At 38.9% G+C, this 18,720-nt stretch overlaps 1 protein-coding gene across 2 annotated transcripts; it reads left to right on the plus strand.

Annotated features, from left to right (window-relative positions):
- Positions 1-14,572, plus strand: C1D (C1D nuclear receptor corepressor). Of its 2 annotated transcripts, none has more exons than XM_074817272.1 (5): positions 1-166; positions 9,083-9,229; positions 10,554-10,620; positions 11,090-11,145; positions 14,015-14,572. In XM_074817272.1, exons 2-5 carry the CDS (start codon positions 9,083-9,085, stop codon positions 14,189-14,191), a joined length of 447 nt encoding a protein of 148 aa, XP_074673373.1. In that variant the 5' UTR covers positions 1-166; the 3' UTR covers positions 14,192-14,572. The 2 variants fall into 2 exon arrangements, with proteins under 2 accessions (XP_074673373.1, XP_074673374.1); XM_074817273.1 differs by having other exon boundaries at positions 44-166; positions 9,064-9,229.
- The last annotated feature ends 4,148 nt before the right edge of the window (positions 14,573-18,720 follow it).

Consider the following 18,720-nt stretch of genomic DNA (forward strand, 5'->3'; position numbering starts at 1 on the left):
CGCTCGCCCCGCCACCCCGTCACCCCACGGCGACACGCGTGTGACAACGGCCGCCCCTGGCGCCCAGCGGCCCTGGCGCTGACGTCGCCGCGGCGCGCCGGAGGAGGCCCCACCCCTTCGTCGCTGTCCCCCGCCCCACGCGCGGGGCGAGGCCGCCTGCCCCGAGGTAAGAGCGGCTGCTCCCGCCTCCCCCGTGTCCTCACCCCGCGCGTGGGGCTGCAGAGGCGCTTCCCCAACCCGAGATGGGCCTGCCCGCCTTCCCCACCCTGTGGAACGGCTCGGGGGCGGCGGTGGGCCCGGGGCAGGGACGTGGCGGCCTGCCGGTGGGGCGGGAGTTGGGAAGGCGGTCGCATCGCTTCGTGGGGCGTTGGGGTTTCTCAGAAACCGTTTGAAAAAGAGGAGAGTCTGTTCGCAAGGGGGTGATCTCGGCCCCGTAGGTTTTTCAGTCTGTTGAGCAGAGACGCGGAGGTGAGGCTGGCAGAAAAGGCTGGCGCCAAACCGGGGCGGTGTGCTGTGGGCAGCAGGCCTCTGCGGGCCTCGAGGGTACATCCCGCTCCCTTAGGAAATCCTGTGACCGAGCGCATTCGGGAACTCGGGTCAGATGCTAAAGTCCCATTTTACCATGTCATCTTTCACAAAGAGGTGTTAGGACAGGGGGTTTTGGTTATAAACTGTTGGGAAAGCCTCGATTTGCATGTATATCTATTTCACCTGGTACACAAGCGTATCAAGAAACCTGTGTGTGGCCCAAGAGCTAAACTTGGCTTCCAGGGCAGCTGGAAGTCGATGTGAAACAGTCCAAGTTGTTCTGTTGTCACTGCCCCAAATAACTTCCCAGAACTGAGGGTGGAGTGCCGATTCTGTTAGTGAGCAGTTTAATTCATGACTTTAGTTACCATGAAAAAAAGAATATGGCTTTTCAGCTGGAGTCATGCTTGAGGATCGTTGTACCTAGGGAAGGCTGTACTGCAGGCAGTAAACGGTCATGTTCCTATTAAAAGCCAGTAAAATAGTGTTGCAACTCGAGGAGCCTTGAGAACCTGGTAATTGTTGTAAGAAGAGGGTGTTTTTCAGAGAGAAAATACAGTTTGCACGTACAGGCCATGGTTAAAATAGTTCAGCAGCACTCTTCCCTTAGCAGAAGGGCAGGTGATACTTAAAATTACTAAGCTCAAGTACTTTGTAATAAAGTGGATCTTACGGTTTTCTCATGTTGCTGCAAAGGTGAAGATACCCCCTTCCTTACACTTTGTCACAGATTTCTGATAGCAAGCATACTTGCTGCTAGCGACTTAGAAGGGACTTTGACTTGCAAATTAAACTTTAGATTATGCTAATTAAAAGGCCTCATTTTTGAGACAAAAATGGAAAGACTTGATTGTAAAGTAAATCAAAATTGAAAGGTGTCTGGTACATTTCTTGGCTTTAGAAATATAAAAGAACAGTTCCAATCTAAGATACTTGGATATTGCTAATCCTGTGGCAGTATGACCCTTGCTAAAGAAATTGGAAAGCACTTAACGCAAGGCTATACCCCAGAACATGAGAAACTTGAAAGTGGTAGTTAGAATTCTTAGGCTTCCTATCAGAAATGTGGTGCAGAAGTCGCACAAACCTTTCTGATAAGTGCCTTTCTCTTTTAAGTGGCTTAAGATTTTTAGAATCAATTCTTTATCTGTGCACAGTTGGTCTACTTTTCATGTAAACTGCCTGCATTTAGTAAAGATTGTTTTTAATGGCAGCAGTACAAAATTGTAGGATGTGTATGGAACGGAATGGTGAACTGAGAACATCACTTCCTTTAAATAAATAAACTGCACTGGAATGGTACCACGTGGTACCAGTGGTCGCCACAGCTCCAGGTAGATGTTGCAGAACCAGAGCTGGAAAAGGCAGCACAGAAATAAGAAACAAAGGTGTCTGACTGAGGCGTAACGACAAGAGTGAATATTGTTAACTTTAGAGGTGATGCTAAGGGGATGTGTTAACAGACTATGAAAGCTTTGAGATTGTAGGCTTTATTACCTTTGTTTGAGCTCTCCGTTCACTCTAACTATTTGCTTTTCTCCGTGCAGGCTTGCTGTGAGGCATTCTGCTGGGCCTTGGGACACACACCACTTGTAGCTATCCCTTCACGCAGGCAGTGTTCCCCATCTATGCTGTTCTGTAGAAGCTCCATTTTTCTGTGCTGGGAAATTACTTGGGTTCCTTTTTCTCTTCTTCCTCTATTCTCCAGGTTCTTTTTTCTCCTTTCCGTGTCAGGCTGTGGTTACTACCGTGCCCTTTCTTCCTGTGCCAGACGAGAGTGCATCTATCTCTGTTCTCCATACTACAATGTTCTATTTCATCTATTTCAAACCCTGTAAAAACTCCATGTTCCCAAATGAGTGTTCCCTGTTACTCCCTCACTTCTGTGATTTTGCACATCCCTTTTCTTTTCTGCTATTAGTTGGTGTCCTTTTTGTCAGGTTATCAGCTCTTAAATTCTATTTAGGAAATAGGTAGAAAAGATTTTCCCTGTTTTTCTCCTGCATCAATAAGATTGATGCGTAGAACACAACATCCCACAGTTACTGCGTTATATTCAACCAATAAAAATATGGGTAAATATGGTTCTAATAGTTGAACAGAGTCTTGTTGGCACAGTCAAGTAATGGACAGCCAAAAATAGATTGGGGTCGCTGTTCTAAACAGTAGAGAAAGGTACTGCATGAAGTGCAAATACAGGAAATTGAATTCTGATAAAAGGAAGTACTTTTTCACACATTGTGGAACTAGTGGCTAAAGGAAACAAAGGAGGTCAGCAGTTTAAAAGGGTTAAGAAATTCCTTGGCTTTGATTCTGGATATTCATGGTGCTGATACCAGTGGAGAGTGGCAGCAAATTTTAGAAGAGGTAGTAAACTCCATGGTTTTAGAGCATATAGGGGCTATAGACTGGAGGCAGGTTATTTCCCGTTCGCTGCAAATTTGGCAGGACAGAAGTATTCAGTATTGATTGCTGTCACGAACAAAAACCCACTGTGTGTAAACTGTTTTGTGCAAGGAGACAGTATTTTGCTGTACAAGAAGTTCTCGCTAGGTTCAGTGCAACCGAAAGCATATGTTTTAAAGACCAGTTTAAGACGTACAAATTTAACATCACTTTAAAGCCCCAGTCTTGAACTGAGCTGTGGTAGCATAGTCTGAGAACTTTATGAAAACCTCTCGCTAAGAAGTGTTCCGGACGTACCTAAAGAAAGCTGGTTTTATCATTGTACTTGCTGATGGGTGTCCTGACAGGTTGGAGCTGAACAAGAGCCAGAGTATGTTGGATTTATTCAGAAGAGGAAACGACTGTCATCAAAGACGTGGAATCTAGGACGGTTGATTACAGAGAATAAAAATGTTTTATGAATCATGTGGGTCAAGTTGAAGGTTTATATCAGTTGGTTTGTGTGGGTGTGGCTGGGGCTGTTGTGAATATGGGTTGTTTAAGCCAAGCTGAGATACCTGATTTCTCATGTGATATCCACCATGGGCTGAAGTGTAAAGTGAGCGTCAAAAATACTATTCCCTCCCTTTAAATTTTAATTTTTGTTTAAGAGGATCAGAATAAACTTTGCAGATTCTTTCAGGCTCAAGAGACTTTATCTCAGTGGCATCAGCAAGAGCCTGATGGCTGTGAGCTGTTTTGTAGGGTTCTGTGCACGTTGAGATGCTGACTGGAGCTTAACTTCGAAGGCAGGGCTAAAAATGATTGCTCGGGTAATATAGTGCAAATAGTGCATTGGGTAACTACCATGGGTTGTGTTGGGATATTTTTAAGGGGATCAAGATAAGCCTGTTCGTGCATACTTGGTATTTCATGGTAGGCTTAATTACTTTTGCAATGGAAATCTTTCTTGCAAACAAGATTGTGAGTTGGCGTTGCAAGAGCGCTCTGACTAATTGTACTGGATGTGCTCTCCAGCTGCCCCGAGCTGGCTTGAAAGGCATTAGTAGCAAAACAGATCTGTGGGTACAGTGATGACTAGCGGGCAACTAATTATTTATTATGCAGCAGTAATGCTGAGGAGTGTCTGTCACAAATTAGAGCCTGTCGTGCTTAGATTTTTGCAAACATGGAATGAAGTGGATTTCTCTGCCCAGCAGAGGTTTGTGATCAAAGAACTTAGTCATGATCTCTGGTAGCTTTAAATTTAAGATGCTTGTTCCTCGTTGCTTTGTTGTCCTGTAGCCACAGCAGTGAACTACAGTGTTAGAGCAGAAGGGACACCTGTGCTGGGCTTGCACATCAGCTACATTCACTGCAGGTTGTGAGTCAGAACTCACAGGAGGGAGGACAGTGTTAGTTTTTAGGAGCTGATAGAGATGGTTTGTCATATTGATGTTGCTAATGCATTTGTTTTGAATTTGAGAGCATTTTTATATGCCCTAACCAAAAGGTTTTGGGTTTGTTTTGGCTTTCTCTGTATAATCTGTAAATATGCATGAAAAGAAGGAAAGTCTAATCTGATTTTTCTTAGATGAATAACCTGAAAAAACAAAAGATCTGAGCTCAGTATGAAGGCAAGGCCTTCTAGCACTTAGGAAATAGGTAAGAATTAACATGAAGTATGAAGTGAGTTGCAATATTAAGCAGAATGAAGGATGCTGAATTACTTTTGTCTTCTGTTTGCATGTTACAAAATATTTCAAATACACAATTTTTATCCTGAACTTGCAGTTTTAATTCCAGTTGAAAAGCGTGTGCATGACACTAACACCGAGCATTTTTTAATTCTGTCTTTTGGGGTTTCCTATTGCCATGTTGATATATGTGTGTAGCTTCCGTTATTTTCACCATGCATCTTCAGCAGAATCTCTCATAGAGGTACCCAGGGCCTAATTAGAGTTTGTATCTTTCAGTATGACAGATATAGTTTTGCTGAGGGGGTGGGTAGGAAGGGAGGTTTGGTTTTGCTTTTTAAGACAGCTGGCAATTATTTTCTAAGGCTTGTGCTAAAGCACCAGATATCTTCAAAGATTATTCGTAAAAGCCACCTGCAAATTGTCTGCAGTTTCCTTTTTTCCTTTTCTTACCTTTGTATGCCAGTCATGGGCATGCTTTTCTTGAAAGGAGTCTGCTGAATTCTTCTCTTTATTCTCCTGAAAGATAAATACGAAGATGGACGACTTTGCTAGTTGTATCGTGCACAATCATCTGTATTTTGTTTGTTTTTATTTAAACTTCCTTAATACAGCATTTAACTCAGTTGGATCTTCAATCAATAGCCACGTTAGCACAATAACAAACTGCATCTGATTGACACCCGTTTAGTCTTTTTTATACAGTCTGCAGAAGATGATGTATTTTCTCTTGCTTTGTCCTTTCCATATTTGTGTCTTCCATGTGGTTCATAATGTCTGATATTTCCCTCCCCTTTTTGCAGGTTGAGTGTATTACTTGCTCTGGTTTAGACTATGTAGACTGGAGAGAAAACAAGGTGTTCCTTGTTTCCTTGCAGAAGTTTACTTAAATGTAGTCAGAAATTTTCAGAAATTTCAGACATTTTCAGAAATTTCAGAATACTCAGAAATTTTTCACCTGTGGAAACTAATTCTGTTTGACCAGACTTAAAAGCAATGTATAAGTTTTCTCATGAAAATGGTTTACTTTTGTTATTCAAAGTCCTTTCCTTCCTCAAATCTATTTCTCTTTGATGCTGTTTTCCCAAAAACTACACGGCAGTTTTTGAGCTCAGGCTTAAAAGGGAAAGTTGTTTCTGGTACATTGATGTTATGAAGTCATACTGCATTTTTTATTGCTATTTGTTTGCCTTGGTGTCCTTAATCAAAGTAGGTCCTTCCTCTTCTACTTCATATTTATGGCTTGTGAACTTTCCTTTGCATTCTCAGAATTAAGATCTTATAAAGTATTCTCATCATGCACACAACCACAGATTATGTGTTCTGCATCATAAATGTTATTACTTGATAATGAAAATGCTGTCTTATCCTTATTTCCCTTAGACTTCCCCATTATTCACAAGCTTACCCAGCATTTGTGCTGTCCTTAATTTTTTTAAGTGGGATCACTGTGCCAAATAAAATTTGGTTGAAAGTCAGCAAATTCAACAGGGAAAACCTGTGTAGTAAACATCGACTTGTTCAAAATATATAAACACTTGTAAAACTTTGAGGAAAATTTTGTTTGTGGTTTAATAACCGAAATGTAACTACTGAGGGCAGTATAGCCTTTAGGTATGTTTAGAGAATCACCAATGTGGCCTTAGTTCCTCCCATCCTTGGCTTTGTCATTCTGCAGGTGTGACTGTGCAGTCTGTGTGTTGATTTTGGCAGAAACAATTTTGTGGAGTTTCCGGTGTACATGTTTTCTAATGTAGTGTAAGTTTGCTCTCGTTGATTTAATGTTATCAAAACTATTTTAGGCTGTTGACTGCTGCCTTATTGTTGGCATGTGCCAACACTGTAACATATCCTGCTTAGAGATTAGTAATGCTGAAACAACAGTCTAATGAAAAGAGAGAGGTCCCTACGCAGCAGGAGTAGGAGCTTGCTAGTTCCTGTTGAAATGAACAGAAAACACAAGTTCAACAAATTCTTCCCCCTCCCTGGGCAGAAGGAGTGGACTTATCAATGAAGGGTACTGTACACGAGCTAATGTGCAGCCTTGTTCCATTGAAGGCTGATGCATTTTTTTTTCCCTTTCCTTGGTAATTGAGTGTCAAGTAAATACTTTGTGATATGAGGAGAAACTTAATTCTTTCTGGTTCACAAGATAGCAATTACAGAAAAATATATTTTGGACTGTATCTGTTGTCTTTCCTTCTATCTTCCCATTCTTTTTCTGTTTCATTCTTTAGGTCTAGCTTGGGATATTGGAAAGAACATCATATAGGCTTTAGTGACTGTTTATCCTTGCAAGTCTGGAAAAAAGCTTGAGTTAGTTTTGATTGGTAACACATTCCTGCTACAGGTTTTTGTTGGTGAGTTTTTTATTCCTGCAGTTGTTGGTGCTGGATGCCCTGATAAAGGGAGGGAGAAAAGTTGGAATTTATCACTACATTCATGCCTGTCCGTCAAATTAAGACCACAGTAGATTAAGTGTTGTAGTGATGGTAAGCTCTGTAGATGATTTGTTGGATTGGATTGCACCTCTCTCCCTGTATGTGTAAGTATAGTAAATGTGTATTGACAGACACCTTCTAACCAAGCTTATCTGTATTAACAGCTGGGGAAATCTAGATTCTTCTGTAGCTTTGAGTGGTTTTTATGCTGTATGATATGAATACTGTTGGGTTGATGGTTGGACTGGATGATCTTCTCCAACCTAGACAATTCTGTGATTCTGTGACTAAAAGTTAAAAACAAACATTGTTTCTGGGCTCTTTTAATCAACCTAAGAAGGGTGATTATAATGCAGATGACCAGATCAGAGCGAAACGCAAACAATATACTATTGTAAATGACAGAAATAATTGTATTGGTATTTTGCCTTTCTGTGGGCAGCATCTTGTAGGTCTAGCTCCGCTTTCTTGCTTAGGTTTGCTGCAGCTGGCTGAAACAGTATTTACGTGTGTGAGTTACATGCTGGGGTAGGGAGGGGACCTTCAATATGTCATGGTTAGCATTGTGATTCTGTACTCAATCTGAAAAATGGCTCTGACCAGGATGAAAAGTCATGCAGCTGGGTAGGATTATAATTCTAAACTGTGCAAACAACAGCAGTGAAACTGGGCTTGTTAACTGGCTGATCATATTTCTGGAATTACGCTGGTGCGATTAAAACTGGAGTTGCAGACAAGCTTGAGTAGCTCCACACTGTTTTTCCTCCCAGTCTTCCTCCTGTTTGACCTCCAGGAGACATATAAATAAAAAGAAACCTCTCTCACACATACCATGCTTTTGCCAGGAAAAGGGAAAGATCGAGTTGTTATCTAAAACAAACTCCAGTGATGTGACAGCTGTGTGCTGTTTCCTTTGCTGTTTGCACTGGCTGTGTGGCTTGGTGTTCATAGATAAAGTGGAGTTTCTCCAATTTATGTCCCCGCCCTCTGTACTCAGCGGTTGGGTAGCGGGATTATCACGCTGATCCTGAGTCGGAAGGACTGCAGTGATCCAGGTGCTCCCAACTGTTCTTGATGCAGCTCACCAAATGGGCAGGAAAATCAGCTATTTCTTCTCTTCTTTCCTTACAATGTTCCAAAAGTTGTTGCTCAATCAGTAGAAGTTGTAGAAAATAACATAGCTTTAAGTAACATTAACTCCCCAAGATAATAATATGTGATTTATGATTTGAGAGGAATTAAAGATATCTATTGTAAGCCAGCAGCCAGATGGCTTGGCAGTAGCTGTGCCATGTTACCGTGAACACTGGGATCAGAAAAGGGAGTTTTGGGATTTTTCACATCTTTGATTATTTCGCAGTTGCTGTGCATGGATGTGTCTACAAGATTTCCAGAGTATTCTGAAATCCTCAAATCAACTCAGCTTTGTTACTGGTAGAGTTATATCTCAGATTATAATGCTCCATAGAGAATTCAGAGAACTGCATTCAGGGTTCACAAGAAGAATTTCTTGGACCAACTCCTAAATTTAGTATTGGAAGATGTAACCGACCCTGACATAACCAGTGCTGCATAACCGCTTTAAAGCTGAAGTAATGTCTGTTCCTAAGACAGGCTGAAGCCGTATCTCTGGTGGTGGTTTTTCTTTTTTTTAGTGTCCTGCCTGTTGCTTGGTGTAGCTCTTTATATACTGTGATTTATAGAGCACTTCTTTTAAACAAGCAAATAATTTCTTTCTATCACACACCATAAAAGCTAAATACTGGTTTGGGACTGTTACAAGAATAGGTACTACAGTCATGTAATTTGTAATGCTCCTTCGTGCCATTTTGCACGGTGGTTAGGAGATATCCCTGAAATTACAGGACCTTTAACTGTCACTATTGACATTACCTGCTAGAACTCTTCAGAAGTAAGCATTTCTTACAATGTTTAATGAATGAATGCTAATGCTTTGGATTGTAATATACAGTCTTTTGACTCTATAGGGACTTAATGAAAAGGATTATTAGTTTTGTTTCCTCTTTCCAGATGGAAATGTCAGAAGATGATATTAATACAGAAGAATACCCCACTGAAATTCATGATTATCTTGCAGCATTTGAAAAATCTCTTGGTTCTGTAGATGAGATGCTGAAGACAATGATGTCAGTTTCTAGGAGTGAGCTTCTCCAAAAGGTAACTTTCCTGTTGACAACCTTTTTGTTATTAATACAGGAACACCTGGGAGCCTGAACTGAAATAAAAGGGTGTACTAGGCTAGCCACTGCACAGAGAAATAACAAATATGACACTTCCTACCCCGGATACCTAATAGTGAAATTCTTACGTTTCTAAGATATCCAGACAGCCTTACAAACTAAACAGTGAAATATATGCTCTTCCAAGCTGAAAAGTGATGATCTTACCAGTGAGTCATTTAGGTAGGGGACATTCTGGCTTATTCCTGACCTTCCTTAAAGTGCCTGCTGAGCGCTCTTTCATAATGGAGAGGTCGTTCACATTTTTGTCTGAGACCTTTTCACAACAAACTTAATGGAACTTAGTATACCCAGAAGGATGTAAAGGTGAATTGACAGCAGTGAGAATTGATCTGATGCTGGAAGTCTAGACTTGCAGAACCTGGTGCTGTCTCCTCTAGCTACGTTATAAGTCTGTAAAATGTGGGTTTTTATCAGGGCATAAAGACAGAGCAAGGTACTGCCCGAAGACTTCATACAATCCTCTCCATATTTTAACATTTAAAGCCTAACATGTAAATTCTTTCTGTAGGGCAAGAAAAAGCCAGCACATGAGGGAACTTCTTTATCCTCTGAGGATTTCTAACACAAATAAATTATGAAGAAAACAGTCTTGACAACACCAATCTTTTGACAGTATCCATGTTAGAACTAGTGAGCTGTACAATGATGTTATCAGAGTTTCTGGAAATCCTGTAGGACTAAAATAATAAATTGACTTTGACAGTCAAGGAAAAAAACCCTTCATTACCTTTATTCTTCCTTTGCTTTACAGCCCTAAGTATTCCAGCATGCGTTGAACACAGAGTCTACCATGTGTAGTGCAGTTCACTGATTGTAGCATACTATGTTCACATTTGAGCTTCAGCAATCTTACGACTTCTTTTTTTTTTCTCCCATTGATAGCAACAACTATTTTGAATTAAGTTCTGTAGAAAAATAGAGACTTATTTCTGACTATAGGAACAGTAGTCTTTAAGAGCTATGTGCCAAGGGGTTTTTGTGCTTTTGGCCATATGGGACTGTGGCATTTAACATCAAACTGGGAAAATTACATGAATGCTTGCAGAGGAGAGAATGGTTCTGTGGTGGCATGGAAATAGCCATAGACATGGTCTCAGTGAACTTGTGGTGCAGAAACGTGCTCATTCAGTGTGTATTTTTTTAATAAATATATTCACAATGATAAAATGTGCATATTACTAAAACGTGTGCACATCTTGCCTAAAAATATGCAATGTGGTGGTTTGTTTTCATTCTAGCTAGAGCCTCTTGAGCAAGCAAAGCTGGATTTGGTTTCGGTGTACACGTTAAATTCAATGTTCTGGGGTAAGTATGCGGTAGGAGGAGTTTTTGTAATTGCCATTTGAACACCTAGACAGCTGCAAATATTAAATAATCATATTTCATAGCCAAATCATTAGAAACTTGTAATTACCCTGAGGACCCAAGTTATTGCCATCCATAGGGTATATGATGTTGGTACTCCAAATCAAAAATTGGTATTTGCAAAAGCTGACTTTGTATATGCATGAGGTTGTTTCTCTTTTTCCGTGGCAACCTCTTCTGTCCTTCTAAGAACAGAAAGTTTAACCGTGTTAGATTTATTTTTTTTCTTTTTTTAGCTGCAGTATGTGATGATAATAATTTGTCAGGTACTTAACAACACAGTTAACTCAAATTCTTATTAATGGTTTCATGTGGAAACTACTGTTTTCCTATGTGACTTATTAATTGGGTCCTCAGTCATGACAGCCTTCAGTTTAAAAAAAAAAAAAAAATGTTTTTTTTCTTGTAGTGTACTTGGCTACTCAGGGAATCAATCCAAAGGAACATCCAGTGAAACAAGAACTGGTAAGATTCTTACACTGCATGCACTGCAATATCTTACTTGCCCGGGACAGTTAACTCATATAGAAATAAAAAAAAAATGTTTATATCTACATTTAAAATTGATATGTTGCCATAATAGCAGGCATATGCTACACGGTGTTTTATAACTGTTCATATGCCCTGCTGGGCTCTCTAAATTAAGAAAGTCATATTTTTAGTTCCAAACAGTACTGTCTAAAGCAAAGTTGTAGAGTCTGCTGAAATTAGAAAAGAACAAGAAGATGAATGGTGTCATCTTATCTTTTCTTCACCTTTGTTTGAGAACTGGATTCCGAACAGAGCAGCTTTTCACTTGTATCTGTTAAATGGAAAAATGTTACATGTCTCATAATAATTTATAACTTCCAGTACGGCATTTTTTTCTTATAAATACTTGGAATCATGTTAATCTCTGAGGCTGCCTTTTCTTACTTTTGTATGACTCTAAAAGTATAGTGTGGTTGATTTACTAGCGAAGACGGGAAAGAGCCCCCCTCCCCCTTCCAAGTCCTCCATTAATTCATTTTCTCAGCAGTAAAGAATCCAGTTCAGCAACAAAGCTAAAAGCTTTTTTGGCACCAGTTGTATGTGTATTGTCCAGTAATTCTGCATTAGTGACATATTTACAACCTATAATAAATCTTTTAGGTTTGTCTTTATATTCCATTTAGATGCATGACTACAGTATAGAAGGCCGGCTATCTTGAAAATTCTGCTGACTTAAAAAATCAAATCATTTAGCCTGAAGAAAAAATAGAAATCAAAACTTATAGCTACCCATTTTAATTCCTGTATAAATGAAAATATTAAATCTGGGCAATCGTAAAATACTTAGCTTAAATGTAATCCTTACATAACCAGTAGAACGGAAGATAGAACTGAAAAATGTGGAAAGCTAGCCTGAATAACAAGAATACTTCTATTTTTAATTTTGTGAGGTTTTCACTAGTCTAGACTGTATCATATTAAAAAATGAATCGGTTAATATTTCATGGGCTTTCAGTCAGTTTCTTGTTCCTCCTATATTATATAGTGTCTGAATATTGTGTTAATTTAGCGATACTAAAAAATAACTTTTACCTCTTCTGCTGTGGATATTTTATGCTGGTATTTTACTTCACAATTGCCAGTCGTTTTAACTCTGAAGAATGAGTGAATTATCATAGCCTAGATTCTTAGCCAGTTCTCTTTTATTTTTACAAGTATCAAGGTGAATGAATGGCACATTCCTTCCTTCCAAGAGCATTGTGATGTTCTTATTCATGTGGAAAGGGAATAAAAAACCCCTGTTCTGTCATGATTGTTTTGTTTTTAGAATTGCTCTCCTTGTGTACATAGAGGGAATACAAGGGGATTCAAACTGTATTAATAAAACTCACATTCAAGCTATCAGAGTTCATTTCTTCTGTCACGTTGACATTTGTCAGCTCCTTTTTCTCATGTTGATACATGTAGGTTTGCCATCTGTTCTCATTAGCCATCTCGATCACCAAAGAAATACTACAGTCTATCATGATTTCAGACCCTGTAAAGCTCTCCTCATTAAAGCTGTATTTTTGATACAGAAGGAGTGGCCAACTTTTTGACAAATCGTTGCTTATAATGGTCACTGAAGAACTGAAAATCAGTTCTGTAGTGTAGGTCTTGTAACTTTTGTTCCAGATTCAAAGAGCTATCAATGGCTGTGTGAGAAACGTGTGGATTACATCATACCAACATTTATTAGTTAGCAGTATCCATAAACGTTCTGTTAATCCACATGTACAATTTAGGTATCAGGTAGAGTGCTATATGTATGTTACTGTTGTTTGTATTACGGTGACACCTCAGGGCCCTAGAGTTGAAGGCCATAGTAGGATAAATATGTAGACATGAAATCTATCAACCAAACTTTTATGTATTTTACAGAATTACTGTAAGTGTCCTCTCTAGTCAGTAAAGAGAAGCAGGCACTTAACAGAGGGTGATTCCCATCTTAGAGGGGTTTAGTTACCCTCTCAAAGTAATTTTTATTAATTGCAGAAGTAGATGAGGATGAGTAGGCACATAAAGGAGACTGTTAATTTGGGAGAGTATTCTTAGGTGAGGCTGAATCCAAGCCATGCTTTGTTCAAAAAAAACTTTATACACCAAATGAGTATGGTAGGCTAAGATGGCAAGAAGATAACCCCTTGCATTATGGAATGACAGAGGAACAGGCATTTTTTGTTATTTATGGTCATAAAAGGAACTTCTGGTATAACTGGAAATTCATCAGGCTGCCTTAAATAGGTAAGTCCCCTTCAGGATCTTAACCACAAGACTTCTGCGTAATTGCCTGTATAATGCTTGTAACATCTTTGATTTTGTGTAAGATGCTTTTTGGCTTTGCTTGGATATGCAGAATTTTCTTTTTTTTTTTTTTTTTTTTTTGTAGACAGTAGTCAGGCAGTATAATTCATCTGTAAAGATGTCGAATACCTAAGTATTATTTTGCCATCTTTAGGTAGGCCAAACTCCAAATTCAGTTCAGTATTTTGTTTTCTAACTTTGCTTGCAAGAACAATTCTCATCTCAATGCAAATTAGATGCAGAGTCTTAATCTCAGTAGGACTTCATGTTCCTATGACAGTGGATGTCATGCAGATATTAGTGTGGTAGCTACCCGTGATGGAAAATCTGCTAAAGGGAAAGCCTCCAGTTTGCAAAGAGCGTGGTATATATATTTAAATGGTGCTTTTTTCCTAGGTATTATAGTTACAGAAATGTACAGTGTGGAGAGCTTTTACTCACTGATTTTATTTTAGCAGCAATCTTGGAAGAATGGTGTGAAATATACTTTTCCTTTTTTTTTTTTTTTTTAATCCCCTAGGAGAGAATAAGAACATACATGAACAAGGTCAGAGAAATAGCAGACAAGAAAAAGGCATCCAAACTTGATAAAGGAGCTGCTTCTAGATTTGTAAGAAATGCACTCTGGGAACCAAACGCTGAAAAAGAACGTACCTCCAAAACTCCTGCTAAAGGGAAAAAGAGAAAGATGGACTAAATTTTTGTTTCCTCTTATATAAATTAGAGACACCTAGAACTTATTTCAAAATGTGTTTTGAATACTGCATGCATCTTGCAGAGGTGCTGTATAGCAACATCCTGATGAAGATATACTTAAGAATTTTACAGGATTGTATTTTGTCTAGAACACTTGTCACTGAGGTGATTGCATTGTATGTGTATCTGAAGGTGCCATTTGATGTGAGAGAAGTAACATTTCATTATTAAAATGATAATGACCTGACATACGCTTGCTGGTAATAGGTACTAGTGGTGTTTTGCTCATAATGCCTAAGAATTCCGTTTTTTTTACTGCTGAATGATTGACACTTTTTTATATGTCCTTAATCTCCCAAATATTAAAAAGTCTCAAACAATGCTCTCCAGTCTGTGGTATTTATGAAAGAGCCATGTTTACTTTCTCATTACATCACTGTGTGAAATGCTGTATTTATAGACTTTTGTAAGGTTTATTCACTGTGTATTTCCTTTTCAGCTTCTGAACTTGAACGTATGCCATATTCCCTTACTTCTGTTGCCTCTGAGAAAACCAAGCTTCAAGGGCCACAAGCAAACAGCCTGGATTCCACTCTAAGCCACTGTGTCTAGTCAATGGAAAAAAATAGATATCCCCAAAGGGCAATTTGTAGGGTCTGAAAGGAGCAGTCTGGGGACAGCTATTAGGAAACAGCACATGCAGGAACTTGATTGGAATTTTGGCTGCAGTGTTCATCCCTTACTGCTGACAGAGAGAGAGAAATGTGCTCTGAGGTGGTAGGAGCGTGGTCACCCATTGCTATTTCTCAAATCTTCATCAGGGAAAGCATTCTCTGGTGCAGTAAAAACTACTGCTCTGTCTTGCAAATAATCCATTTGTTTTTCTCATAATGTGAAGCTTAGTCATTTAGGAGGGAAGATGTGTTGGTTTCTTCAGAAGAACCTCACTAGTTCATTTTTCAACACACTGCAAAGCAAAACTCAATTATCTGCCATAAGCTACTTAACAATTAGCAGTCACCTAACTACTTATGAAGGAAAAATAAACAATTTAGTTCACTAAAGTGCAGTTTGGGTAGCAGTCTACAAAACCGGTTAGGAAATCCTGTTAGTGTGAAAGACTAAATGATAAGAACAAATGAATCCAGTATACCTATAGTACTGCAAGCTGAATCATGTACAGTGGATGGTTATTGTCCTTGCAGAGTTGTACTGCATCATGCGATGCAGAATATGAACTAAATGAAATTAGGTGCTAAAATGAAGGTCCTCTTGTCATTGACTGTCTCAAAATATATATTTGAAAGTAAAAGTTCAATACATTGACAAGTTTATTAAAATCAAATAATTGTTGCATATCTCCAGAAACTTTTTCAGTGACTGGTATAAATTTACACATTTTTGTTCATGATAAACGCTTTGAATAAATAGCATTTCCTTCAATCCAACTAAGAAGAGAACTTGATTACATATATGTTCATGTAGCTACCTAACTTTGCTGCTTCAGATCTACAGGACATGTGAGTATGCACACCAAGGGCCCACAAACATTAGCCAGCTGAAAGCTAAAATGAGAATGCTTTATTTCTACAGTTTTATGTCATGGTTATGCCAACTGAAAGAGCTGTTGGACTCGGGAGTCTTTTTTTGTGCAATTAAGGTTAAAAATGCAAAAGACCCGAAGTGTGTTCTTGACCAAAGATAGCAATACTTGTGTAAAGCAGTTCTTCTCTTGGTGTGCTCAGTAGGTTTGGACAGAGTTTATTTGAAAGTCTGTGTGTCCTCTCTTGTACCCTTTTCAACCTGATACTGCAAATGACAGCTGTAGACTATTAGAAACAAACTTTGGCTGTAGAGGTCTGCGTGTGCAAAGCATGAGGTTCAAATATTAATCTCAAAACCATCAATTTAAAAAAAGAAAAAAGGCCAGGTGTCCTGTGAACTAATTGGGAAAACAATAGGATAGAAGTGGTCTGAAGTGGCACAAGCCGGAGCAATTTAATATAGAGATTTTCTGGGAGATAACGTCTTTTACTTTGAGAGGCATTGTCTTGAGGAAATGAGTAGCTCAGCTTGTATTTACGCACAGTGCTGTTAATTAAAAGGGGATTGAAGGACATTTCCATTACATGATTTTCCTCTTAAGCTTCAATTATAGCTTTTGTTTTAAAAGGATAATTTCTGAAAAGGATCATAATTCAGTGTCCAGTAAAGTACACAGGTTTCATTGGTAAATGTTTAGACAAGAATAATGCAAGGCTATTAGCTAAGACTTAACTGAGGTAGGAGTCCATCTAGTATAATTAATTATATACAGGTATTTGGCATTTGTGATAGGGCAGTTTAAATAGATGTAACAAATGCAACTTTGTAAACTTTTTTTTTAAGGATTGTATCATTCAGTATGTCTGTTCACAGCCTGGATTTGTGGCTTTTCTAACACAAAGAAAACAACCCAGACAGGTGCCCCACAAACTAAGAAGTGTCACTGTGTGCTTGTTACTCATTAACAGCCCTACTAGAAAGAGGCTCGAAATACTAAATCATGAATGCTAACTGTTTTTTGTATCACTGCAGTGTTCATGGAACATCTAGACTTGAGGATAGGTATTTAACTTTACTGACGTCTCAAATGTGAAATGAGTTGACTGAACATTGTTCATGACAGTTCCTCCATGGAAAAGCTACATGACTACTGGAATAACAAATAATAGCTTTCCTGCCTCAAAATAGGAGGCTGGCAAGGAGAACATTTATTGCAGCGGCTGCATGCGTAAATCTGTATGAGCCATAGTTTGTAGAATGGTTCTACAGGGCCTGAAAGGGAAGGAAAACATCTGGGAGACTTCTAGTCCCATCGCTGTATGTGCTGAATATGGTGCAGAAATACCAATTCTGCATTAGTTAATGCCAATGTAATGCAAAGAGTTACTATTATAATAGTACATTATTAGTACCAGTGAATTAAAGTATTAATTACTTAAAGAGAACATTAAGGTGTGTGTGACACCTCCCTACTTCGTCTTGATTTTGCTATAAATACATTGTGGGTTAATTAATATTAGTTAGACATACCAGCTAAGAGAAGCACTAACAAAATTGTTGTTTCTGAAAATGTTTTTAATGCAATGAGAAAATTATGTAAAACTCAAAAGTTATGGTAGAAATATGTATGTAGTTGGACTGACTAGAGCTAATCAATGATGTCAAAATTAGAAGGTTTTGTGTTCTGGTTTTTAAGTTAAAAGTGAAAATTGTGTTTCTTTTGTTAAAGATTGTGTTTTGATAGATGCATTTTTACTGTGTTACCTGTTCTTGGAACTTTTCTTGATTTCTAGTCTTTGCACCAAGAAAGTGATGAGGTTGGCAAGAGCATGTGAAATTAGCAGCTATGTCTAGAATTTGATATGAGGTTGCATGGGGAATTTTCCAAGTTTACCAAGAAAATACTTCAGAATACTTCAGAATTTTTGCAAATTTCGAACAAAAACGCAACTCAAGATTTTAGGCCCTGCTAGCATTAGTGTTGAATAACTGCGTTAAAATAGCGAACAGCACTTGGGGGCATCTGAGAAGTTCTGTGCTTGGCAAAATTTGGAGGTCATTGGATAGTAGGGACTTGACCTGAGAAACTAAGTCTTCTCCCAGCTGCGTAAAGTTTCTGCAAATCTACTCCTGGAAAACCTCTCTCTCTGACAGAGGGTTCCCTGCAGCTGCTAACAAAGGAGGAATCTTACCAGAACTTAAATTCCCACCCATATAAATGCTAGCCATGAGTTAGGAAGTCAACACATCACTGGTGCTCATTTCTACTCCTTCAGTATTTTTATTATTGGAGAACTGCATCCTCAAGAGCGGATGTTTTATTAAGTCATCCTATTTTTTCCTGGCCTTGAAAATCAATACTAGCATGAAGCTTTGTCAGAAAGTATTAATGTTGCAGTTTCATTGGAAACCTCCTCAAAACACAGTTACTTGGAATGATAGAAGTTAAACAAACTTAATTCTTTCAGAATTAAGAATTTTCTTGGATTTAAGAGGGTAGACCAAAATTCACTTTTTAACTGTGGGGCTGGGACCATTACAAATGTAAAGGGAAAACTTGGTTTCTGTAGTAAATAACATACTTTGCCCAGGGGTTGATAAAGACCTGGTTTTGCAGCCCCAGAAGAGGAGACCTTGGTTACCTGGATTAAGGCTTCTCTCAGCTGTTGGCCACAGGAAGGCCTTCAGGAGTCATGAACAGCAAACTTCAATCTGCAACTGGAAACACGGGTGGAGGTATATTGGTGTAAGTGGCATTCTGTGGCGTAGGGTTCCTTCTGGCAAGATCTCACTGAACTTCTAACTCAATTCACGCAGCTTCTCTACTGCAAGCAACTGCAAAAACCCTTTATACCTAGAAAAAACCCCTTTCCTCTCTTTAACATCACTACAAGCTAGGGTATGTGCCTTTTTTTTCATGAAAAAAATGAAACAACTTGATCGGAATGTCATCCATCAGACATGGCTGGCTAGTAATGTGTGGCT

Source organism: Strix aluco, chromosome 3, assembly GCF_031877795.1.
Source record: "Strix aluco isolate bStrAlu1 chromosome 3, bStrAlu1.hap1, whole genome shotgun sequence".
Classification (NCBI taxonomy): domain Eukaryota; kingdom Metazoa; phylum Chordata; class Aves; order Strigiformes; family Strigidae; genus Strix; species Strix aluco.